Source organism: Leuciscus leuciscus, assembly GCF_965113295.1.
Source record: "Leuciscus leuciscus genome assembly, chromosome: 10".
In the NCBI taxonomy this organism is placed as follows: Eukaryota; Metazoa; Chordata; class Actinopteri; order Cypriniformes; family Leuciscidae; genus Leuciscus; species Leuciscus leuciscus.
Window position 1 is genome coordinate 8,260,028 of NC_138734.1, and position 27,514 is coordinate 8,287,541.

At 36.8% G+C, this 27,514-nt stretch overlaps 1 protein-coding gene across 6 annotated transcripts in view; it reads left to right on the top strand.

Moving 5' to 3' along the window:
* The window catches only part of bcl9l (bcl9 like), a 55,298-nt gene that overhangs the window by 18,474 nt on the left and 9,310 nt on the right, over positions 1-27,514 (top strand). For 2 of the 6 annotated variants that reach the window (XM_082182853.1, XM_082182851.1), the window contains exons 2-5: positions 19,185-19,249; positions 20,697-21,095; positions 25,993-26,118; positions 27,028-27,066. In XM_082182853.1, coding sequence (XP_082038979.1) covers positions 20,780-21,095; positions 25,993-26,118; positions 27,028-27,066 — 481 coding nt within the window. In that variant the 5' untranslated portion in view covers positions 19,185-19,249; positions 20,697-20,779. The remainder of the gene's footprint in view (positions 1-19,184; positions 19,250-20,696; positions 21,096-25,992; positions 26,119-27,027; positions 27,067-27,514) is intronic. The other 4 variants (XM_082182855.1, XM_082182854.1, XM_082182852.1 and 1 more) reach the window with 3 other exon arrangements.

The window sequence follows — 27,514 nt, forward strand, 5'->3', positions numbered from 1 at the left end:
TGGGGTTAATATGGAAAGGACAGTTACCATGGTGAATACACAATATTAACAATAACTGTTAATGAAACATGGAAACTGCTCCTGGTAAATAGAATGAAAATCATACCTGCATTACTTTTATTTCGTGTAATTTACAACGTAACGGCGTTGCATGCTCGTAGTTTCTTTTGCACTTGATCAGTGAGGCGATACAGCGCGCGCGCCGCCGCATTTGCGCGTGCAATAGAAGAGTGTGCGCAACGAGAACAGGATAACGGCTGACAGGACAAGAAAGTCAGTTTTTCTGAGGTGAAAAACTTTATCTCAGCGTACACTTATGTCACTGCCTGGTAGTTCCTATTGTGCTGGGTTTTCTGAAGTAGTCATGATTCGCCTCTCATAACATATGCTCTAAACACGCACGCAGAGTGGAAAAGGAGGCGCGGGGAGCAAGGATCACAGCGCAAATTTGAACTATATCGATATATTCGATATGGTCTAATTCCATATCGCATTTAAAAAATATATCGATATATTTTTTATATCGATATATCGCCCAGCCCTAGCGCAAAGTCACATGATTTGTTTGATGCGCATCTGGGTATTTATTCAGTAAATGTGTTTCAATTTTAGTTTATGCGTATGCTTTCTTATCGGATAAAAATATTATGATATTATAATATTATGAGCGCATACGTTTTTTTTTATTTTCATTTCATTTCAAATTAATTTTCTGAATTTATGCACATCTTGGCATTTCCATCCAGCAGTTTATGGAAGAAAACTTATTCTTGTAGACTCCAAAAACAAAACCAAGACAATGTAAAAGGGCATAATATGTCCACTTTATACTTTTGTATTCCGTGGGAAAAATAACATCATACAGGTTTTGGGATGACATGTTTTTACTTTTGAGGAAACAGTGTCTCAGCCTCTATCTGCAGCGAGGGTGTTTATATTGGCTCCTTTGCCTTTGATTGCTCCACTCCTCCTTCCTTGTTTCCCTTCTTCAGAGTGCTGCAGTCTGTCCTCCCTTCCTCTTAAATAAACAGTATTCTTTCACTTTGTTGTGGCATTGTTTCTTGGCGCAGGGGCACGGGCAGTGTTTTCAAACAAGCCCGGCTGCGAGATGATTTCCACCCGACTGCGTCCGTTCTCGGTCGCTCTGTTTGTTGTTGTGTCATCATCCAGTCCGCTTTAGGCCTCGCGTTCTTCTCTCTTCTCTCACGCTGCTTTCATTTGCAGAGACCCTTGTCATGTGTACGTGCCACAGCAACCTTCCTAAACCCCCAACAGGCAGATTTTTTGGCTTCACCTGTGCAAGTCCCACAATGCACTGCACCAGTCGCCTGCAGTGCACCAAAGAACACACTTATTCAGGCATGCGAATTATTCTCTAAAGTTTTTTGTTTTGAAAATGCCAATCATGTTTATTACAACATGATTATGATTAGTTTACATTTGCAAATATCCTGGCATGAGGTGTATGTATCCAACTGATTGTGTGAAACTAGAAGAGAAGCTTTCGGTAATTATAGATAATTACCAAATTGTCTTTTGAGAAAAGTAATCACCTGACATCAAAAAAGGAGTTTGAGAGTGATTATAATTTGTCGTGAGTTGTTGTTGATTATGTTATTTATCAAAGTTGTTCAGCAGGGTGTCTCGGATGTTCAGTACACACTTGGGAGATAATGCAAGTCTCCACTAAGCCCAGAAACATTCTCTACACAAGCATGCGAATGCAGATGTGATTGGTCAGTGCATTGCAAGTATTATTTTCTGGAGTGGTTTCCTTTCCTGTGTTGACAAATATATCTTTTAGATTTAGGATGTTTAGTTATACTATCTATCTTATTTCCTATTACTTTACTGGGGGTAGACCATGTTGCTAAACTGGTGTACTGACACAGTCATGTGTATGTGTATACAGTATATATATATATATATATATATATATATATATATATATATATATATATATATATATGACCACAAATGATTGGAAAAGTCATGGGAGTTCATTGGTAAAACAAAAACAAACATCTGTATCATCAAAGTCACTTTGACGAAGATCATGCAGATTCGATTTTTCGGATGGCTTTCTGTGACGCATCAGTGAGGCTTAGGACAGTGAAATATTCAGAAGAAAATTAGATCAGTGTGAATGAGCAAGTTCTTGACGCATGCAGCCTGCAGTTGGCGTCCTAAAGTCTCAGCGCTCCCAAACTGCACTCAGCTTGTCCTGGAGAATGGGAGTAAAGGGTCCGGCCCGGTTAATTTCTGATTTCTGATAAAGTCACACATGCTCTCACCTGCAGCCTCGTCGTCGTCCCTGTTGCACAAATGACAGTTGCACTCTCGTAACCTTTTGTTCTACTCGAGACTGCACTGCACTCACTCCCACGACAACAGGCTACTGAAAAACAGACGGCCTGTTGCAGCGTAAGAACAATAGACTTACTGAAGAGAGAAGACTCGCTGCTGGACAGAGAGAGACTGAGAGAAAATTACTAGATAGACACTCTACCAGTGGGAAGTTTCTAGGTAAACCCTCTATTGTGATGAAAACAGGTTTTAACAATCTGACCCATTTTCTTTTCTTTCTTTTTTTTTTACTAAAAGCCAGGCTGGGAGTGTTCAGCGCCATTATTTTCCATATTTACTCATCTCCTAGTTATGCAACATTAATTTGAAAGCCTACGTGCACAAGATCAGTTTACTAGATCAGTTACGTTCAAACATGATTCAGCAGGAAAGAGAATTCAGTGACATACTGACCTCTTAATACCTCTTTACCTAAGCACCTAGATTTCCCATCACCCATTGCAAAAGGTACTACACTTCTACATGCAAAACCTTCCACCTCAATGCTAGGGTGTTTCAATAAGTTGTTTTCTGTGTGTTCTGATAGGTAGCTTATACTAAAATGAAAACGGTTTATTTAAAAACATTGTCTTTAACGGAAACTAAATAACCAATGCAAAGTAAATAAAAAAACTGAAAGTGCGTAAAACTGAAATTAATTATGCAATAAAAATCAATAATTCTTGTAACTTTCACATTTGATCTGTGTCTTCATGGGATTGCAGATGACAATGGCGTGTTAATCCAGTGATTCTGCTGAAAATGCACTCAATCCAGTAAGCTGCCCCCGTTTTGTGCCTGATAGGCCAAGCAAGGCTTTGTCCTGCCTCCAATAACACAGTCCCCCCCCCCCCCCCCCCCCCCCCATATCACTGAGATTTGCCAAATTTTAGCCCCTTTGGACCCTAAAGCATTTCCAATGACTGTTTTGTAGGGGATTAGGATTTTACATGACAATGAATAATGAATTAGTAGAGTGAAAAAGTTACATACAGCACCTTTAACATAATTCAGGAACTGTTCTGTCGATTCCTCATCTCATTCCTTATCTAGAATTACATTTGAACACATTGCTAACATGATTTAACACATTGCAGGCATGTAGTAGCATATTGCTAGCATGCTTGAGCATGTATTGCTAGCATGCTTGAGCATGTTTTGCTAGCATGTTTTACCACATTTGCTTGCATAACTGCAACGTGCAAAACATTGAATCATTATTACAGTAAATTTGCTATTGAAATAAAAACAAATTTGAAAAAGCAAAACTAACCTTGGGCCCACCTTTAAAGGGATAGTTCACCCCAAAATTGTTCCAAACCTGTATGAATTTATTTCTTCTGCTGAACACAAAAGAAGATATTTTGAAGAATGTCGGTAACCAAATTGACCCCATTGACTTTCTATTGAGTATTTTTTTTCTATACTATGTAAGTCAATGAGTAAATGATGACAGAATTTAAATTTTTTGGGTGAACTATCCCTTTAAGTCTCTATGATATTTTAGTTCCTAGATATGCTACACCCATGTCTTTGTCACTTTGTCAGAAACAATTACAATCACTTAGAAACATAATACAATTTAGAAAAATGTACTGGTTGCTTTTTTCCCATTCAGTTATGATTGATTGCTTCAAAAAATAAATAAAAAAACACACCATAAAAGTATAAAGCAAGTCTATTCTGAAGTTTTGTTTCTGAAGTTTGTACAAATTTTGTTTGTCAGCTGTCTGTTCGTTCCTTGCTGTTCCTGTCATTTTCATTAGATTAGTATCTATATCCTAAATATCCTTGAACGGATCATTCTTTGTGTCAAATCAATATGAAATGCTTAAAAAAAACCTGTCCAATCACCTCTTCTCAACAAGATTACAATGTGAGGAGCAATTCATGTCTGTAGCACAAACGAGTCATGTGCTGAAGTTTATAATACTTAGAGTTCAAAATTGTAATGAACCTCAAGCCATAAGTATAAGCAATTGTAATGCTTGCCTTAGCAAGCCCTACCAACAAGTCCTTTTATGTATCATTTATAGAGCTGTCAAACATAATTGATGCTCAGTCAAATGTCAAATGCGATCCTACAGGCAGCATGAATAATGGGTTTGAACATGGTTTAAAACGTGTTTAATGGCTCCCTCTTCATACACTTCATTAGGGAATGAGCGGAACACATACCGAGACAGAAATAGAGAGCGATGGGAGGGGGAAGTGTTCAGACTGTGTGAAGTAGTCCCCGCTGCAGAGGCAGGGAAGAAATTAAGGAAAGTGAGAAAGTGGCCGTATTAGTCAGACTCGGGATGAAAGCACGTTTGACTCAGGTGGTTTCAGCTGACGCGTGGGAAATTGGGTTTTGGCTCGGCAAGTTTCGTGTTCAAACAAGACACAATCCCGACTTCTAACAATTAGGCCTCTCTGTCTCTCTCTCATTCTGATGAGTAGCTATTCTGTCGAACGCTGAGTCATCGGTCGTCATTTGGGTGTGGGGCGATATATTTTCTATGGCATTGCCATAAGCGTGCTCAATTCTGAGAGATTTGTAGAGTTATAGTGGAAGTTGTTTGTTTTTTTCCCCCCAAGAAATTGAAGGGATAGTTGTCATTTACTCTCCCTCATGTTCATCAAAGGATTTCTTTTAATTTTTAAGTTTCCAATAGAATACGAAAGGAGAACTTTTGTAAAAAACTGTGTTAATCGCTTTTTTTTAAAGGCTTCAAAAGGACACAAAAGCTCCATAAAAATATCACAGAAGTCTATTTGCGCATTGTATTTTTCAAGCCATATGATTGCTTAGTGTTACAGGCCAAACTTTGTGCGTTCATCAGCTGTGTTCATCCCTTCCTGAAGCCATGTCCTATTTTTTGTGTGTTAATTTTGCCATTGATTGCCTTAGGATTAGAGGGAAAATATGAGGAACAATTACAGGGAAAATATGATCGATTTTGAAAATATTTTTACACATCCCGATTAGGGATGGGACGGTATGAAAATTTCATATCACGATAATAGTGACCAAAATTATCGTGATTATCAATATTATCACGGTTTTGTTAAAACGAGATGAAAGTGCTCAAAAATAACTGATGCTCACACTGAAAACATTTCAACAAGTTTTATATTTGAAAATCAACAAACAACAAATAAAACAAGCAGCTCTATGCACATTTTTAAGCAAGATTATATTATGTGGCATTTCCTTCCTTATAATGACCGTAGTCAATAACAATGTATTATAACACAGCGCACATCACAACAGACGCGCACGTGCTCTCTCGTTTCATTCAAACACAACTTGCCGTCTTGCGTCTCCGTTTTCGATTGTATTGAAAATGAAATCAGAGTTGATTTATTGTTTACTGAGTTTGATAATATTTTTGTGATCATGTAAGATTTAAAACATTCATCTGCCTTCCGCCATTCCTTCTCGAATAAAAAAAACAACAACATTGCGCGCTGCGCTTGCCTCAGCCTGTTGCTGGCTGGACAGGATTTACAGTGAGTTATTAAAAACGCGATAATCGAACACGGTTTTAATGATAATTCAATTTTAAACGATAATACTAACCGTCAGTACATTTTATCGTGGTTTATAGAGAAACCGGTAATCGTCCCATCCCTAATCCCGATTCCCTACCAAAAATATCTAAAAACAAAGTATCAGTGTATCCTTAAAATAAATACCAATCTCAAACTAATATTCCGCGTATCTGTTCCATGGAAGAAGGAAAGTTATACAGATTAAGACATGAGGGTGAGTAAATGATGACAATCATTGTTGGGCGAACTGTGCCCTTGTAAAGAAAGAGTATAACTGCACACTCACTTAAGTATTTTTATTTTATTGTTTATTGGAAATTCTAAACATAATCGGAAATAATAAAAATACTTAAGTGAGTCTGCAGTTATACTCTCTCTTTACAAAGCTTTTTTCTTTAACTTGCACCCCAAAAAGGTGTGCCTTTAACAATAAATTTCCCCACCCAAATTCTTGACTCTAAATCATGGACTGAAATAATTTGTGACCTTTGTGATCACATTTGTTGTAATTGAAGCTCAGATCATTGTTTCTGGGCTTGTCCGAGCGTACAGTAGCTGAAAGACCTGATTGGCGGCAGTGAATGCTCAGTTGTGACCTGGACGTGCTTATGGGCTTTTAAATGCCGGTAGCAGGTGAATGATTAGAGCTTTCAGCATGGCAGTCAGCTTGAGCATGTTTAACTTTCCTTTATAGTGCTCAGTGGTGTGAGCAAAGGTCTTGGCATCAGGTGATGTAGTGGGATTAAGTACATTATCGCTGACCCTTTGAACTCCATGCCAAATAGGAGCCAGTCAACAACGTATGTGTGTACATAAACTTTCATCACAGTAACTAGCCTTTGTCTGTGATTTGCATTGATTATATGAAGTGTGCGAGTAACAGCCCTGGCAAAATCTGTTTATTTGCACAAAACATGAGGTTAATTTGTGGGAATCAAAACAGTTTGCTGAAAATAGTTGCCAGAAGTTTGTCACAGGGGTTTGCTGGGAAAAACAGCCTTTTTAATGCCTGCATTTTTTTTTTTTTTTTGAGTGATTTTTGGTTGTGAATTTTGAATATTGCCTACATTTTTTTTTTTTTTTTTTTTTTTTTTTTGCAATTTTTGTACATCTCATTTTCCATCATTAAAGTCGACATGAAATCAAATTTGACTAAATGTACATAATACCTGTGTCCGGTTGTATAAACTGCTTAGGCTAGTCTTACAAGTTAGTAATCAAATTTTTTTCTTTAAGACTGGACATAACCTTTAAAAGTCAAAAGTTACATAAAAAGGTAGATTGGTCTTATTCAAATCCGAAAAGTGAGGCTGAATATCTCTAACTAACTGCTAGATGGTCAGACTAGTCTTAATATAGTGGCTATGTTTATGAAACTTGACTCTTCTGGTTTTACTGATTCATTGGTGCATATTACGCTCTGAGCGTTGAAGGCTTCTATTTACAGCGTGTTTTTACAACCGTTGAGCATTGTAGACAATCATAATCATATCTCTTAAGTGTGTGAACGCAGTGGCCTATAAGAGGTGCTAGTCTATAAGTTAGTCAGACTTAGCTTAACATGAAACTTGCTGAAATGAAGCTGAAAATGCACAAGGTTTTATTTTATTAAATGTGAATCCTTTCATTTTAACCAAAAAAGTGAAAATGCAATGTAAATAAGACATTCATTTTTACAATTAAGACATATTTGTTTATTTGAACAGGAGTTTTAGCCAGAGTGCAGAATTCAGTGAGCTGGCGCTTTTAGAGATTGACAAAAAGGGAAGGCTCTTCCCATTCACAATCTAAATACAAGTTTGGCTTTTCTACACTGCTAGATTGACAACCTTATATAAATGTTTGATTGAATCGGAAACTGCGATGATTGACAGTGATACCCAATAGACGAGACAAAATGGGGCAACATTTTACTGAGAACCTAAATGTTTTACTGGTATTGCCGACTGCTGAAATTTTGGTTCTGTGACAACCCTAAAATCTATATAAAATGTTATTGTCCTTTATTTGGCAAGTTAACTGCTCAGCAAACTAGCTTAGCATACTTAGCCTTCCCTCTTAGCCTATACCCTAAGCAAATGTTCAGTTATACATTGTTGTACATTCGGGAATTACAATACGATGACCATATGGCATGATTCATTGGACAGACTGTATTGTTTTTGACCCCGGTCCTCTGCAAATAACTGCAAACTTTCCTGCAAAATTCCTGATGGTTAAAATCTATTCCCAACCTACATTTTGTTGTTGTTGTTGTTGTTGATGAACGTTCTGTTTCACCTGGTAATATCATGTCGTATTGCAGAAGTAAAATGTGTTGCAAATATTCTTTCATGTTATTGTATATATTTGTATATCCTAATATTGTGTGTGGATCTGCTATATAGATATTGGTATCAGCCTTTCAATAAACCCATATCAGCTCACAACACGCTGCTAATAGGACGTCCATAGGTTTGTCATTCAACTCTCATCTCGCACCATTTTCTCAACCAAATTAAATCTGGCTGCAACATTTACGAAGTTAAGTTGTTAAGTTGGAAAAGTCAAAGAGCTTGTTTTGGAAACAAACAATTTCGTCTGCCAGAGAGACTAAGTCTAAGTGGACAGGCTGGGACAGAGAGGCATCAGACCCTTTCATTCTTCTCTCTCTCTTCTTTCTCCCCTCCCCACATTTCCACTGGCGCCGCGCTCAAATGTAGTTTGTTAAGCTGGGGCCAATGTCATAAAGCCTTCCCTGTGTGTGCGTCTGTGTGTGTGTTGTTAACGTTTAACTCCTCTGTCACACACTTTGGTCACAGTATTGACCCTGTATTGCCTACAGTACGGCTCTGTGTGCATGTGTGTGAGAGATTTATGTGTTTACGCAAGTATAAGAGAGGGTGAGAGGTGTGTGTGTGTGTGTCTTAGGAGAGGGCCTAGAATTTTCCTAGTACTTTTCTCCTGCTCTCCTTTGGGCATTTGGAGCTATAAATATACCTCAGCATGCTAAAAATGTGCAACAGTGTAAGTTGTCTGTGTGTGTGTGTGTGTGTGTGTGTGTGTGTGTGTGCGCTTGTCTGTTGGAGACTTGCTCTTAGATTTTAAAACTACATGGATAAGAGTGTTAGGGTTGGTTTGGTTTCTGCTAGTTTCAAATGATTTTCTTTTTCTCAGTTAACAGTTCTTTAATTTATGCATTATTTTGCTGATGTGGAGGAAGAAGTGTCACAAAACTTTGTATAGCTGTACTTAGAGCCCTATGAAATCCGTTTTTTCCCCCCAAAAATTTCGTTTTATATTTTTCCAAATTCGTTTTTTTCTTTCTTTCTGAGTCCGATCGACTATATTTTAATGGTTAAATAAAATTTTAGTAATCAAAAAGCATGTGTAATTAATAAAATCATGAAACTTATGCAATTTTACAACAATTTTTTTAAAGTTTAACAAAAATTACATGTTTAGGGCTCTTTGAAATACATTTAATTTCTTTTTTCTCAAATTCCGTTTTACTGTTTACTAAATTCTGTGTTTTCTGTTTTTATTTTTACCCCCCCCCCCCCCCCCCCAAAAAAAACATGTCTTCTTAATTGAATTCATATAAACAACAATTTTTATGTTTAAAAAATATATATTTCTATGAAATTGTGATTATTCCTTAAAAATAAAGTTTTAATACCGGTAATTTATTATTATTATTATTATTAGTGTTAGTGTTATTCCATTGAGACTTAGCTAATTCAACTGTACAACAGTAATATATTTCTGAAACAATTTCTTCAAGTTTTCAAAACTTTTAGTTTGACGGGTTGCTGTGAAGACCTTTGAATCTTGTTGTGTTTCTCAAATGAGAGGGTAAAATGCTGATGTAGTGACTCTCAGCTCTGGAGATGAAGTATATGAGGCGGCAGAGGATGAAAAACACTGCGAGCGTGCACACGTGCTTCTGTGTGCGTGTGGCAAATGAAACCGTGCGTCTGCGCCATTCACTCACACGGAGACATGCAGAACACGCAGGATTTGTATTTAAATAGTCTTTTTGTGGTTTTTGTATTGCTTTTTTTTTTTCGCAACACAATTGTACAAGTGTGGCAAGAAAGGTTAGCTTACAGCTGCAGTAAGTGATTTCTGAAAAACGCTGTTGACATTAAAATCACCAAAACAAACACACCCCTATCAAATAGGATTACACATATCTTAATAGCTCCGCCCCCAAATTCACAAACACGCTATGCAATACAGGCACCTCCCCCCAAATAAGTGTATACGCTCCTTACTGCCGATTGGCTACAAGTGTGTTTTGGTGCTCAGTCCGATCCACTTTCAACAGCGTTTCTCAGGAATTATGATAAAGGAATACTTTTAGCGATAACTTTAATGATAGCTATATTATCGTCCACACCAACATACATGCATACTCCAGTTATGTCTACTGCTGCTTTAAATGCTTGAGCTTTTTAAATTTTGGAGGATTCTGATTGGCTGTCAATGTCTTTATCATTCATTTACTGGAAACAAAAATATTTTTTCTGAAAATGATTCCAACGAAATCGTTCCTCTGTGTGTTGTTATTATAGTTGTGGTTTGTTCTCACGGAATTAGAATGATTGTTAAAAATGTTTAGTTCTCATCCTTGGTGTGAACGACCCTTAACTGTAGTTTAAATACTTTAAATTAATTAGTGTGGCAAGCTACACTTTCAATTTAACAAACTCTGTACTTTATGGCCTTGCATGTCCATTCACATTTGCTGTTATTTGGCACTTGGCAGAATATTTACCCATTTGTTGCACATTTGTAGAGCAGATGGGAGAGTTTGTCGACTCGACAGACACATATCTGTTGTTTTTTTGCAGTTATTTGTTTGGTGGTGATTCGCTAGTTGTGTAATGTACTCATTTTTCTCATTTCACACACACACACACACACACACACACACACACACACACACACACACACACACACACACACGCACACACACGCGCACACACACGCACACACACACACACACACACACGCACACACACACACACACACACACACACACACTTGGGAATGTCCATTCTGAATCTGTCTTGTGTGTCATCTGGGCTTTATATGCTGGTGGTCCCCTCATGACATCAGCACCCCCCAATCATCTCAGAAGTTCATTTTGTTTCTGTCAAACACAACTTGAATCTCTGGAAAGTTTCTTTGGCTGACGTCAGTTTCATGTTTTCAATTCAAATGCCATTTGCAAGACACAAACTCCCATTTCGAGCTCTTGTTTTTTCTCATATCATCCTCTTTCTGTTTTGTCCTGGACTGTGTAAATGGGATCAAAGTGGCAAGCGGTAATAGCTGAGTTTTGAGAAGAAACGGTTGAAAAAAAATCACGCTTTTCACAGGGTTCTCTGGGTCATTCTCTTAAGATGTTCTCTGTTTTTCTCTCTGTCTTCTGCTCTCTCCCACATCTCACTTTCTCTCCCTCCCTCTCTCTCTCTAATCTCTTTCTCTTTCACACAAACTGTTCATTGGTTTAGGAGGTGTGCATTTGTGTTCCTCTAAGACAGTTATTCAGACACACTGATGCAATTGCTGCTTTAAAGACTTCATGGTTAAATGCACAGAAACTATGACAAATGCAACAAAACTTTTTACACAGGAAGTTTAGGTGGGACATTTGTTTAAATAGTTGCTGTCACAGGTGGTATCGGGGGAGGGGCATTCTCGTTTTAGAGGGCATTTGATTGAACACAAATCATCAATACTTTGTTTTGATGGGATCTTTAATGTTCTAGGAATAAGAAACAAATCAAAGCCCTATTTGGATGGGACTGGGTTTCCATGGGGTCGTTAGAGAAATTCGTGTTTCACAGACGTACTTTGCGATTTTGATCCCGTCAGAATTTGTGTTTTTCTCACACAACCTCAGTAAAAATTCCAGAGCACATGACCTACTGTTTTTAATATCAGTGTCAGGTAAGAGTGAGATACTTGTCTAGATTTCTCTGCTCTCGAATGCAGGATTATTATAAACAGCCACTGCAATAAATGTTTTTTTGTTTTTTTTAAATAATAAATTAAAATGAACAAATAGATTATAATAGATGAAAAGATATATACATAATACGTGATGCACGCACACACGCACACATGCACGCACAGCCCATGACCTTCTGTAACGCCCACGTCTAGAACACACACTCCCACCTCTGTTATAAACTCTGTCATAAAGAATTGTAACTCAAACGTCATTTAGAAAACTAGTCCCGTCCGAATAGTTTTGCAGCCTTTAGTCTGTGTGAGATTAAATATTTTAGTTGATTGACAGCCCTTCCCCATGTGAAAAAGTGTGCTTAATTGTATTGAATGTGCACTCGTAGTGTACTTCAAATCTTAAAAGTAAAAAAAAAAACTTTACTTGAGATAATATAATAATGCTGAATGAAAAGGCCAATTAAAAAGAGTTTCTAAACACACTTTAAAGGAATAGTTCACCCAAAAATGAAAATCATCCCATAATTTACTCACTTTCAAGCCATCCTAGGTGTATATGACTTTCTTCATTCAGCCGAACACAATCGGATCTGGCTCTTCTCAGCTTTGTAATGGCTTTGAATAGAGTTTTTGAAGTGAATCCATCCATCATAAATGTAATCCATACGACTCCAGTGGATTAATAAATCCTTCTGAAGTGAAGCGATGGGTTTTAGTAAGAAATATATCCATATTTAAAACTTAATAAACAATCACTGGTTTCCCGCTACGGCTGTATACGCGTTCACGAGTGAGTCGAGTTCCGGCGGAAGGGTGACCTTTGACCTTTGAAAAGGAGCTACATAAAAACAATGCACATAAAGTTGATAATTCCGCGAATAACTGCAGTTGCAGATTTTGAACAGAGATGGCGACGAAGAGGAAAAACTACGGATTGCAGCTTTAATATTACATTTAAAGTTAATATATTTTAAACTGACTAGGCTACTTACAGTAAGTGGGTTAAAAAACAAGATCTCTAAAGTTCAGCTAATTGCATCTAATATATAAATTTTAAATATGACACATTTTAATTTAATTGCAATTAACACGCAATTAAGTGTCTGAAAACATTGCACTTATGTATATTCTTTTAAAGTATAGGCTGTATAAAAAAAAAAAACTTTGCTCCCTTCCAAGTGACCAATGGTGTTCGCCAGGGCGGAAATCTGTCTGAATTCTGTATATGAATGATTTGTCTGTGATTTTAAATGCATGTGGTACAGGTTGTAGGGTTGGTGACTCACTAATTAATCACCTTATGTACGCTGATGATTTGGTCATTTTAAGGCCATATAGTGCTGGTCTACAACAGCTTCTGAGAATACGCACACAGTATGGTGCTGATTTTGATATAAAATAAAATACAATGCAAAAAAGAGTAAGATCATGATTATCAGAAGTAGAGAAGATAGACAGTCAAACTTCCCCGACTTCTATCTGTCTGGCACTGCACTTGGGGTGTGCGGAGAGATTACATATTTGGGCCATATTATTGCAAATGACCTTTCTGATGATAAGGATATCTATAGGCAGCGTCGGAAGCTGTATGTACAAGCGAACATGTGTCATAAGTTTAGCATGTGCTCTGTACCTGTGAAGATCTCACTTTTTAGAGCATACTGTACATCTTTGTATACTGCCTACCTGTGGTGTCGTTATAAGCAAGGCAGCATTAGAAAACTCATAGTGGCTTATAATGACAGCATGAGGCTGCCGCTGAGAGCTCCAAGAAGCTCCAGTGCAAGCCATATGTTTGTCAGTGTCGGGGTACCTACACCTGCTCTGCAGTTTTAACCCTGGGTCTGAAATAAAGTTTATTACTACTTTTTCACTAGGGACTATATGTATATAGTATCATCAGCTTGCCACCTTTCTCTCTAGAAACTGGCGCTGGCATCAGCCATAATGCTAATGATTTTAGTTAGTGCAGTCAACATGGCCTGTCCACACTAGAAGATGAGCACAAAGGGTGTTGCGATACATTATCATGAGAGAATTTCCTCTTAGAGTTAATGAGTAATGAACACTGTGTGTGTTTTAGTTAATGACTAAATGATGTCCAGCAGGTTGTGTGTGAGGTAACGCCTCTGAAACTACAATTTAATGGTAAAGTGTGTTTTTTTAAATTTTTTTTAAAATTTATTTTATAGAATACTTGTTACCTATTTTACAGTTTTATGTGCAGCGATGACAATCAGTAAGCCATTTTCAGATTCATTCCTCTGATAAATATAAACACTGACTATATTTGGGGTGTGGGATTATCTGTTTGTTTGATTAATATAATTATTTGAAAATAAAATAAAATACAACAACAGCAAACTGACTGTTTGTGCCACAAACATAAATACAGTAATATATAGAACCGGCCAGAGCACATTAGCAACCACACAACATGTGTAAAAACACTCAGAGCAACTTAGCAACAGCACAACAAAACATACAATCCATTTCAAACACCTTAGTAACCTCACAACAATGTGCAAAAACAGTTCAAAACACTGTAAAGCAACAATGCATAAAAACATTCAAACCACCCTAACAACCACACAAGTGTAACAATCTCAGGAACAGCATAAATGTACTACTGGTTTACTATTAAGTTTTAATAATCGTTCTAATTCTTTGAGGATAATGAAGTCTACACTATAACTATAACGAGACAGAAAAAATATAATTGGAATCACTTTCAGAATGATTTTTACCAGCTGATGAATAATAAAAACAATGACAACCAATCAGAATCCAGCTGACTTTACAGAGCTTTAGCATTTAAAGCAGCAGAATACATAACTACGGCGCACGTTTAGAATAAACAAAGTTATCGTCCCAGTTTTGCACTGGCAAACACCACTCGCATCTTCTTCAGAAAGTGTTGAAATCGAACTATTTTCACATATCCATTTGGTGCCGCTGTGGCACAGAAATTACACACCTCACCTCAAAGAGAAAGAGAAAGGGGAAAAGCGCATCATTTGAGACCGAGAGGAAGAAAGGGTGTAAATAACTCTCGATGGAGGAAGGAGAGGGTGTTTGTGAACGGCAGTAAGTGGAAAAAGAAAGTTTCCCGTTGAAGAGACGGAGAGTGTGATGGAGGCAGCGAGAGGGGCAGAGGTGTGCGAGTGAGGGGGTGTGAGAGGGACCGATAATGTTTCATTTGTTTTTGAGGTCAATAGCTTGAATGCCTCTGGGATGGAAATGTGTGTGGGACCCCGCTAGCATCACAGACACACTGACTGGAAGAGTTTGTGAGCCTGTGTGTGTGTGTGTAATACGTTAGAGATGCACCGATTGCAATGGTCTTGGCTGATGATGATTTCCGTATTTTTTTTGTAAGTGTGACCTGCTGATACTGATTTTGACTATTATTATTTTCTTTCTAAGAACTATAATTGACAGCATACAAACAAAAATCTACTTTTTTTTTCAATGCAAAATTTTATTTTCATAAAAAAAACACCAGTAAAAAGCCAGTAATAAAATAAAATCTGTTATCTTTCTCGACTATTTACGTTCCAAAACTGACTGTTTAACTGATTACTTGCCAAGACGGGCATTTTGACATAATTTTGTATGTATTTGATCATTTAAGTGAAGTAAGCCACTCATTTTGGTACTTGTGACTCACAAGCTGTTTGAGAGGCGGCTTTATGTATGCACCACTTATATAGATTGGTGGTGCGCGTGCTTTTGGTGTGAGTGTGAAACCTGTGTGAATTAGTAAAATTATGCGCAAATACAGTATAAGCACTATTTAATCGGAGCGAATGAGACGAGTGAGTGAGAGGAGGCGGGTTGGAGAGAAGAGAGCGAGGATGCGCAGCTGACGTTATTGCGCGCATGCAGAAAATCGGCTGATTTCGGTCCCTGGCCGGTTGATCGGTGCATCTCTATAATACGTACGAGTATTACGAGTAGTTTACGAGTAAATATTAGAATTTTGGTTTTAAGTACAATTTAAAATGCCAGCTTTTAGGGCTGCACGATTAATAAAAATATACCGAAATTGCGGTACAATGTACAACGGCTGTGATTTAATGAAATAAATATATGCGCTCTGTGTTTCAGAATGAAGCGCAGCACTGTGTTCTTTTACACGTGAGCAGCTCATGTTTTTAGCATCTCAGAGCGGCTCGGTTTGCAGTAAATGCTTCTCCACACGAACCCCATCTCTGCATCTGCTCTGAGTTAGGTCACTTTAAAGGACAAGTTCAGTATTTTACACTTAAAGCCCTGTTTTCAGATCGTTTCTGATGAAATACAATGGTTAAGATTGAAATTTGGACACATGCTGCTGGCCCGAGAATTTTCGGTTTCTGTGGTAGCACCCCCCCCCCCCCCCCCCCCCCACCTCCACAATAGTTGCATATGTGCACTGGAACAATCCTTCCTAAAACGCATTAAACTTTCGTTTACAAAGACGTGAAACTCACCGAGTGGTCAGGGGTGTTCGCTGATATGCTCACACAAAAATCGCTGCAAAAGATGCTTTCCAACAGGTTTTATCGTAGTTTTTGTCCAACTCCATTGACTTGTATTGGATGAGAAAATTCTCGGGCCAGCATCATTTGTCCAAATTTCAATCTTAACCATTGTGTTTCATCAGAAACGATCTGAAAACAGGGCTTTAAGTGTAAAATACCGAACTTGTCCTTTAACGTGCATTTGGGAACGCAACATGTTCACACATCTTCCCAAACTAATAATGAGATGCGCTTATCACCAAAAGAGAAGCAAAATAAAAGTTTGAGAGTTTAATGTTTGAAAATGAAGACATTTTTATTATTATTATTTTGTGTAATCACAAAATGTTGCCCAAATTGTGCAGGCCTACTAACAAGCACAAGCATTTTTTATTTATTTTTTTTAAATCGTGCAGCCCTATTAGCTTTTAGAATCTGGAGAATAAGACTGATTTCTTTCGATCATTTCCATGAACGCTGGTGTGTTTTGTTCAATAGGTTTCAGGGCGTCCTGTTCAGACCTGTATGTATGACATGTACCGCATGCCTCTCCTACACGTTCGACATGACAGACCTGCAGCGAACGCATGGGAACTCCCTCCACACAGACACATGCAGGACAGGTCTGCAGGTTATGGACACAGGCAGGTGGCTGCTGGGATTGTGTGCAGTTTCTCTTCATTCACATGAGGGAAACCTGATCCTTCACACATTTTCAGCCCTGGCAGCTGTGCTGAGAGCCATGTGTATGTGTTTTTACGTGTGTATTTGTTCTGGGTCCACACTAACTCTTGGAATGTGGTCAGTTTGTTTTAAATCCCGTTTTTCCTCTGTAAATATATCTTAAAGTCGACATGAAACAGACGTTTAGATAGTCTTTTCTTCTCTATTGTGACATATGTCCGAGTTAAACGGCTTCTGGATTGAAAAAAACTTAGGGCGCGATTTGATTTCGTCCTTCAGAAATTGATTGGATGGTACGAAATTGGGCATTGCTAAACTAAATGGAGGCAGATCTGAATGGCAGTTTGTAGTCAATTGTGGAGGATACTGTATAACACCACCCTCCGTCGAGACATACACTGCCGTTCAAAAGTTATGGATCGGTAAGATTGTTTAAGTCTCTTCTGCTCACCAATGCTGTTGAGTAAAAATACAACAACAACAAAAACAATAATATTGTTAAATACTATGACCATTTAAAATAACTTAAATTTATTCCTGTGATCAAAGCTGAATTTCAGCATCATTACTCCAGTCTTCAGTGTCACGTGATACTTCAGAAATCATTCTAATATGATGATTTGATGCTCAAAAAAAATATTTATTATTATCAATGTTGAAACGGTTGTGTATTTTTATTTTTTTTTGGATTCTTTGATGAATAGAAAGTTAAAAAGAACAGCATTTATTTAAAATAGAATCTTTTGTAACATTATAAATGTCTTTACAGTAACTTTTGATCAATTTAATTTATCCATAATGAATAACAGTATTGATTTATTTTATTTCTTTCCCCCCAAAAATAAAATAAAATAATAATATAATAATAATAATAATAACTTGCTGACCCCAAACGTTTGAACGGTAGTGTTTAATGTTACAAAAGCGTTCTATTTCAGATAAATGCTGTTCTTTTGAACTTTCTATTCATCAAAGAATCCTGAAATAAAAATGTAAATGACTGTTTTCAACATTAATAATAATGAGAAATGTTTCTTGAGCATCAAATCATCATATTAGAATGATTTCTGAAGGATCATGTGACACTGAAGACTGGAGTAATGATGCTGAAAATTCAGCTTTGATCACAGGAGTAAATTACACTTTACTATATATTCACATAGAAAACAGCTGTTTTAAATTGGAATAATATTTCACATTATTACAGGTTTTTTTGTGGTATTTTTAATCAAATAAATGCAGCCTTGGTGAGCAGAAGAGACTTCTTTTAAAAACCTTAAAAACCTTAAAAATATTACTCATCCAAAACTTTTGACTGGTAGTGTGTGTCATGAAGGGAACAAGGGGGAGGGGAGGTTAGCATATTTGATTAAAGATTATGAGGGGCATATAAAAAAAGAAAAAAAAGAAAAGTCAAACTTGATTTTGCACATGAATGCATGTTTCCTTTTTTGTCTTAATCATTTTTAAATAGCCTTTTGTCTTTGGGGGCTGTTTGCTTTTGCTAGTCATTTGGACACGCCCCTGAGTGCAAGATGACTCATCGGTTCATTTCCAGAAGTGAAATACTGTAAATTTTAAATGGTTATATACTGTATTTATAATGCAAGGTTTAATTTACTCACCTTTTCAGAGTAAATCAGCATATAGATGATCTTATGGATATTTAGGATCTATGTAAATACGTACATTTTCTAAGTAGTTACACATTTAATGAAAGACATAAATATTGCTGTTTAAGTTCTCACAAGGTGTCTTAATATTTTCTACATTTGTAAAGAAAGAAAGAAAGAAAGAAAGGAAGTGGAAATGAGAAAAGGAGAGAAAGAGCGAGGATGAGAATTGTTTGTTGAAAAATGAGACAGTCTGGATATTATTATTGAAGGTGGGGAGTTTTTGTGGTTTCTGCTCACTGTGGGTGGAGCAAATTAAACAAGAAACTCACTTCTGGGCATCAGAGTATCCAAACATCATTTACAGCCCCCTTCTTAAAGGGACAGTTACGCCTCTCCAAAAGCCTCTCTTTCAAAGGTTTTCATTTTTCTCCAGTCAGTATGCTAAAATGGTTCATTATTTTCTTTTTATGTTTAATAGATCATAATTGAGTTCAATTAAAGCATAATTAAATCTCTCTTGAATGCGTGTGTGTTACAGATCAGTGTGCGTGCAGTGAGGAGACGTCGGAATGCGCTTGATTGTTGGACCTTCATCCCAATGAGGTGCGTAAATCAAACCCGCAGCGTCCTCTGCCACCTGACATTGTGTCTGCACTAAACATGAACAAAATTAGATGAGAGTCCTATACAGAGTCCTGTGAGCTCCTCATGCAACTCAAGTTCAGGATTTGATTTTATTAAAGTCCCCGTGAACCGGAAGTTGCAAACGACTTTTCTCCAGTGTTGTGACGTATTTCCAAGTGAAACGGAATATTGAATAGAGGGCGGGGTTTTACTTTAGTGCTCCTCCTCTCCATCTCTGCTCATAGCAGACCAACGGTTTGAGGGGAGTGGTTAAGCGTTTTCAACCCAAGCCGTCAAACTGACGTCATCAGAAAAGGAACGCCATTCAAGAGCGGAAGTGACTTTTCAGATTTTGATTAAAGATTACAACGACAAACGATTTTTTTCTGTGTATTAACTTGCACAGATTAATTGTTCACCACAAGACTAGTAATATGCGTTAACAGTAAATAGGGTCAATTTTGATTTCATGATGACTTTAAAGCAGCACTCAGTAGCTTCGGGATTTTTTCGCTGTATTCTCGCTTTTTGCTCGCAGGTTTCTCTCTAGAGCTCCCCCCACAGCTTCGGAATAGATATTTGACAACACTGTTGTAAAGACTCGTTGGTGATTCTCAGACACCAGAGGCTATAGATCAACGACATCAAAGCAGATGGGACGTTCTTTAAAACGGTCGTTCGGACAGCGTGAGGGAGCGCAATAATGACAGCATTTTTGCAGATTTCTTTTGGCCGTAAAGCAATTGTTTACATCGCGAGACCTGATATCACGCGAGACTTCCTGACGCAGCGGCCGGCGGCCCGCCGGCTCAAAGTTGCAAGTGCGTGTTTTCCGCTCACGGGCACCAGGGGGGTGCGAAAAGACCACCATTCAACCCGAAATAAGTAATATAACCATTCCAATGACTCCGAAGCTGTTCAGTTAAGGTAAAAAAAGTTACTTAGTTCACCTTTAAAGAGTTATATATATATATTATATCACTTTCAAATTGTATATATATATATATATAATGTATATATTAGGGGTGCAATGGAACACAGAAGTCACGGTTCGGTACGCACCTCGGGTTTGGGGTCATGGTTCGATACAAGTTTGGTACAACTTTGGTACAACTCGTTTCATTTATTTTGAAAAGACTGTAGTGCCAATTACAGTTTGTTCCACCTAGCGGCATTTAGTCCCTCCTGAGGTAGTTCATGGATTCTCGTCTGTGAAATGCGCCACTTACAGTATTTCGCCGGTTACTCGACACGGATAAATTGCAATCAAGGATTTTTTTTGAGTATTGGAATTTAATCGAGGAATCGTGACAGCCCTAAACTGTTATACCGCCATGACATGAAGTTGGTAAAATTTTCTTTGTTACTACTGGAAATTTATAAGACAAACTCTTATACTCTTTCTTCTTTCTCTTTCTCCCTTCAGCTGTCTGTTTGCAGTCTCACTGACAGACAGACACGACACATTGCTGCAACCCAAGAGTTTCCTCTCCATCACCAGCCAATCAAATGCACTCTGAAAATAAATTATCCAATCATGGCAAGCAAGTGACAAGTGGGGCCCAATCACAGCTCCCCAATGTAAACCAAGCACAGCAGCAAGGACCTGCTGGCAACCAAGGGTCAAAGGGCAGTGGGTCTGGGAGCCATGGAGTCAAATCCAACCAGATTTCTCCTGGCAACCCTGGACTGAAGAGCCTCAACCAATCCGGTGGTGGCATTGCTGGGATGATGAAGACCAAGGCAAAGAGGGAAAGGAGCGTCTCCATGGACACAGGAGACCAAAGAGAGTCACTCACCCCTGTTTTGGAGCCAGATGCCAAAGGTAGGCGTAATGAAACACTCATCCGAATGTCCACCAGCCGCCCACAGTCCGTTGAACAAAATGGCATGAGGTTTATCAAAACATCGGATCCAATCTGACTGACTAGCTTTACTTTATGTAATAACTGTTCGTTTTCTGAGCCACCTGAGAAACAAATAACTAATCCCTGGATTTGGCTGTATACACCTGTATATTTTCCTTTGATTTCCAGATTACAGCCTGAAACATATAGTATATACATACATACTGTATATACATATATATCAGTGGGATTTGAGTTAAAGGAAAATTGAAGATAGTTCGATTTATTTTGTTGTTGTTGTTGTTGTTGAAATGGATAGGACCCATGCAAGGTGGTGCATATTATAATTAGTTTTGATAATTTTTTGCAAATATTTGTAATTTTTTTGTGACGTACATCTGTTAAAACTGTTCGTCTTTTTGGAAACCTTTTCCACCTTAGTTTGCTCACAAAATTCAATTTCTTAATATTGATATCTGATATCTGACACACAGCATGATACTCAATAGGTCATGTACAACCAAATTCAACACTACACATATTCATTTTACAAATTTTTCTGTATCACTGTATCTCTCAATCAACAACAAAAAAAAAAAAGGCCATACTTCTGGAATTCCCCTTTTAACTGGAAACACAGTAAAGATGAAACTGCCTGTTTTCAGCCACCCCAAAATGTCCTGACCTTTCTGAGCATGTGTGTGTGTGTGTGTGTGTGTGTGTGTCAGTGTTGCCAGATGTACGATAATTATCGTATTTGTACGATAAATTTGACCTCTGTACGATGTACGATCAATAATGAAAAAAATCCCATAATGTACGATAATTTCAGAGTTTTCAGTCGTTTGTCCAAACACACATCCTACCGCTTCTCTCTCTGACCCCGAATCATTTCGCAGGCTCGCCTGCCTGCATGCAAGCACACGTATACACACACACACACCACACGGTGTCGACCGCACGTCAACACTACACTACAGTTTTGCCGAAAAAGACAGTTCAGTTTAGATCAATTTAACAAAACGAAGCAGTAAAGTGCTAAACAAATGAGTATGCTGGTGGGTGTCACGCCTTCAAACCGACGAACACTATGCTGCGCTCCATGACGGCATCCAATCTGTACCGTAAAAGTATTCCCCAACCAACGACATCTGCCAACACAGCACAAGTGGATGTGGCATCTGATGATGACAGCGACTTAGAGATGGAATTTGAATCTTTCTAGTGTTAATTGTGCACTTTTTTCTCTCTGTATCATAGTTTAATTATGGTCTAGTTCAAAATGTGGACTGTCAGCATATCTTTTGCACTTTGGCAAAAAAAAGTTTAGTAGCCAGACTTCCTCCAGTTAGTGCGAGCGTATTACACAGCTTGTTTAAATTGGCTGTAAAATTATTTGGAAAATAAAATTGTTGGAAAATAGCTATATTTTATGTGTTGGTTCGTGTACGATAATTTTTCTCAAAAAACGATAATTTTGAGGTTTTGGTACGATACTTCGACATTTCTAATCTGGCAACACTGGTGTGTGTGTGTGTGTGTGTGTGTGAGTTTGTGTGAGTTCTTATATGTTTGTATCATGTAAGATGTTATTCTCCTGAAACAAAGTGCAATGCATGTGCACACATGTGCTTGTGTTTTCCTTTTGGTCGTCCTCTTGTGTGTCACTCTCTAATTAAGTGGGGGTAGAGAAACACACTGCACACACACAGGAAGTAGAATAGAGCGGGGTGGAGAGACTGAGGGGGAGGGAGACTACGCAACAAGTTCCTGAATGACAACAGGTTCCCTAGTACACACACACACACACACACACACACACACACACACACACACACACACACACACACACAGTTCCCTAATGTGGTTTGGTGATTTTGACAAAAAAACATAATAAGGTCATATTTCACACCAAAGCCAAAGCAGAAGATATGAAATACTTTTTTTGCATAAAGAAATAAACAATTTTTTTTTTGCCAATTAAGCAAATTACTCCTCAAATTATCATTACTGTAATCTGCGTGTTTTAATTTGGAGTCTTCTGTAATTCAGATTCTTACTGGTGATTCTCATTATATTTATCTATTGTCATGCAATTATTTTTGTTGAATTAGAATACAAATTTACTATACATTTGTAAGTTAAAATCATTGTAAAAATAAAATGGTATATAAATACTTTACAAACAATTTAAATAATACTTATATGTAATGAAAATGAGAAAAAGAAGTTAAATATAATAAGTGAATGCACTTTTTTTTATCAGTTGCAAAAATAAAATAAAATAATATTTTATTTAATAAATTAAAACTGCAAAAATAAAAATGTATAAACATTTAAATTATATATAAATGGTTTACAATATCCCAAAACAAATGAATTAATAATTATAAAAAAGTCTAACTGCTTCACCAGGACCATCATGAAAGGAATCATTCACCAAAATGAAAATTCACCAATAGGAATCACACACCAATGACTCTGTCGCTGCATGTCAGCAGTTGCTGTACTGATTGGACGCTGGTCTGTTTCTACTTCTGGTTGCCCTAGTAACACTTATGAATGCCACTACCGCTAAGATGTTGTACAATATAATTTCATGTTAACCGGTTTTTATGCCACATAATTGTCAATAAAGCTGTGAATGCTGACAGGGCATAAACCTGACGGAGTGCTAGATTTAAATGTGTGAAAGCAAACGGGACTGCATTACGACAGTGAGAATTGGAGCTAGTGAGAGTGCTCAATTGTCATAAAAATGCATAAAATCTATGGAAAATGTATGTACTTATTTATTTTGGGTGAAATATGAGCAAAACTTGTTCCTGACAGGTCTTGTGAGAATCACCCAAACAGTTTCTGCCCAATATGAAAAGCAATAACAGGTCTTCTCTTCCTGGATTGCGGAGGCGTGTTTTTCTTTTCACTCTGTGTGTGTGTGTGTGTGTGTGTGTGTGTGTGTGTGTGTGTGTGTGTGTGTGAGTGTGAGCGAGCCGTTTCTTTTTGTTTGGTTCATTGTGCGATTCTTATTTTATTTCCATTTGCCCAGTGCTTTGTGTATGTTGTGTGTGTATTAGAGAGAGAGAGATCAGGGGAAATAACGGGCCAATAGTGTGATTTTGAGAAACTGAGTCATCTGGGCTTCCTGTAATAGCACTGAAGCTCCTTTGTGTGTGAATACACACTCATGCTTTCACACAAACACTCACACCTGTTTGGCTTTATAACCGCATGAAAGGTAGAAGATGGGGTTATCGTAGGTTACAAATAGCATTTCTTTTTATTTAAATTAGTGTTTTGATTAAATATTTTATTTTACTGAAATGATTAAAATAATAGGTTTGATTTTTTTTTTATAACATTTAAAATGTGAATAATATAAATAATAATATTTAAAAATATCTAAAAAATAATTTGTTCTGAAAATAGCATTCATTTTAATTTCAATTAGTGTTTTGATTAAAATGTAATTTTACTGAAATGTGTAAAATAATATTAATATATTAGATTTTTTAAAAAATAATATAACATATTTTAACAACGTTTAAAATATAAATAATAATATTTTTAAATATCTTAAAATAATTTAAAAGAATAATTTAAAGTTTCGAAAAATTCATTTTAATTTTAATTAGTGTTTTGATTAAAAATGTAATTTTACTGAAATGTTTAAAATAAAATGAATATATATATATATATATATATATATATATATATATATATATATATATATATATATATATATATATATATATATATTCAAATAATATTTAATATTTTAATAACATTTAAAATATAAATAAATAATATAATATGAATAACAATATTTTAAAATATCTTAATATTTTCTACAAATAGTTTTTAAAATGTAATTCATTTAAATTATTTATTTATTTATTTATTATTTAAAATAATATTAATAGGGCCTACATTTGATTTTTTTTTATATATTAAATATTTTAATAACATAAAATATAAATAATATCATATTGATATAAATATTATAAAATATTGAAATAGAAAATGCTTCAAATATTATATAAATATATATATATATATATATATATATTTTCTTTTTTTCTGTAACTGTCAAGTCATGGATTTTATCGGTCAAAATATGAGGGAGTGCTTGGTTCTAGTTTTAGGTCAGTTATAGTATAGTTTTAACAATAATACCCTTGGTTGTGAAGAAAGAGTGGAGAGAATCAGAAATGGGGTGGTGAGATCCTTTCCGTCACCATCCAGCTGTTTTTCAGGGGTATTCCCTCTCTCTCTTTCTCTATTAATATTGTTCACCCGGTAGAAAAGCAAACAGAAAGACATTGAAATGAAATGCAATTCAGCCACTTCAGACCACTCCACTGCCACACCTGGAAAGGACCAATGATTAAAGAGAAAGTAGACCAGAGAGAGAGAAAGAGAGCTGACTCACTCATTTACGTAAACTGATGTCTGCTGGGAACAAAAGAGGATGCAGAAAAGGTCAGCTCTTTATCTCTGCCCGCCGCCAACACGGCGTGCGCAGGCCGAGGACACCACAACCTAACGCTCTGTGCTCTCTTCCTCTCGTTTTCACTCTCTCCCCCCTGTTTTCTCCCTCACCGTGTCTGGTATTCAAGGTTAGGGGATGTGTCAAGGCTTTGGAGGCCTTGTGTCCTCTCATACCTCTTAAATGCCAAAACATTTCTGGAGTGCTTTGTGTCTGGAGTATGTGACAATTCTATCAGTTTAAATGTGCTTTTTGAGGCAGTTTGTGGGTGTTTGCTTATAGCAGTGTGGATAGAAACCGTATTGTCATGTATAAACGTGTGTAATTGTTTATTTGAAGTATGTTTACGTTGTTGTGCCTTATGTGTTTTTCTGAATGGTGTCCAGTAGAGGGCGTGATGCGCAGCAAACGCCGGTGTGTGCTGGAGAGAAAGCAGCCGTACAGTGGTGATGAATGGTGTTCAGGGGCCGAAACTGAGGAAGAAGATGAGAAACCGCTTTCTGCCACACACCGTGAGTACACACACACACACACACACGCGCGCGCACGCGCGCACACAGTACTGCCAGGCTCTACCTGTACTTAAACACTGTCTTATAAACCTTAATGAATGTTTCTTCCTGTAGACTGTTTGCACAAACGTCTGGTTGATGTTGTTGTCATAAAAACATGCAGTCCTGTTGATTCAGTGGTGAAAAAAGGCTAAATGTTGTAATTCAGCTCACATACTGTATGTATTTCAGAATTTGGAAGAAAAAAAAACGAAGATTGAACTCAATTACAATAATGAAATTAATGTTGTTTATTTAGCATGAAAATGGGCCCTTTTCACAGTCTGTGATGATGCATTTCTACAGTTATTAACATTTTGTAGCATATCGTAACATTGACATTAGCAAAGTTTTTGGTCTCACTTTATATTAAGTGTCTTAAACTACTATGTACTAACATTTAAATTAAACTGATAGTTCACCCAAAAATAAAAATTCTGTCATCATTTACTCGCCCTCATGTCGTTCCAAAACTGTAATAACAATTTTTTTTTATACCTTTATTGTCATGTGTTGTCATCTTTGAAACACAAATGAAGATATTTTTAATGAAATCTGAGAGATTTCTGTCCCTCTATTGACAGTCCGTGCAACTATCACTTTGACGCTTTAAAAAGTTCCTAAAGAGATCATAAAACTAATCTAAATGAATTTGGCGGTTTAGTCCAAAATTTCTGATGAGAGACAATCACTTTATATGATGAACAGATTGAATTTAGGCTTTTATTCACATATAAACATTGATCAGTGAACTTGATGCGTGAGAACAAACCTCATTGGTCACAGTGAGACCACAGCGTCAAAGTGGTAGTTGCGTGGACTGTCAATGGAGGGACAGAAATAAGAAAAATATCTTCTTTTGTGTTCCAGAGACAAACAAAGTCACAAAGGGTTTGAAACGACATGAGGGTGAGTAAACGATGACAGAATTTTCATTTTTGGGTAAACTATCACTTAAATGGTTTCATACAATGCACTTATTATGCACATACATGTTTTACATTGTACTTCTATTTAAATAATACATGCAATACAACTTTTTATTCATCAATGCATCCTGAAAAATGTATCACAGGTTCCAAAAAATATTAAGCAGCACAACTGTTTCCAACATTGATAATCAGCATATTAGAATGATTTCTGAAGGATCATGTGACACTGAAGACTGGAGTAATGGCTGATGAAAATTCAGCTTTGCATCACATAAATAAATTATATTTTAAAGTATATAAAAATAGACAACCATTATTTTACATTATAATAATATTTCACAATATTATAGTTTTTTATTTTATTTTTTATTTTTGATCAAATCAATGCAGGCTTGATGAGCATATGATGAGACTACTTTCAAAAA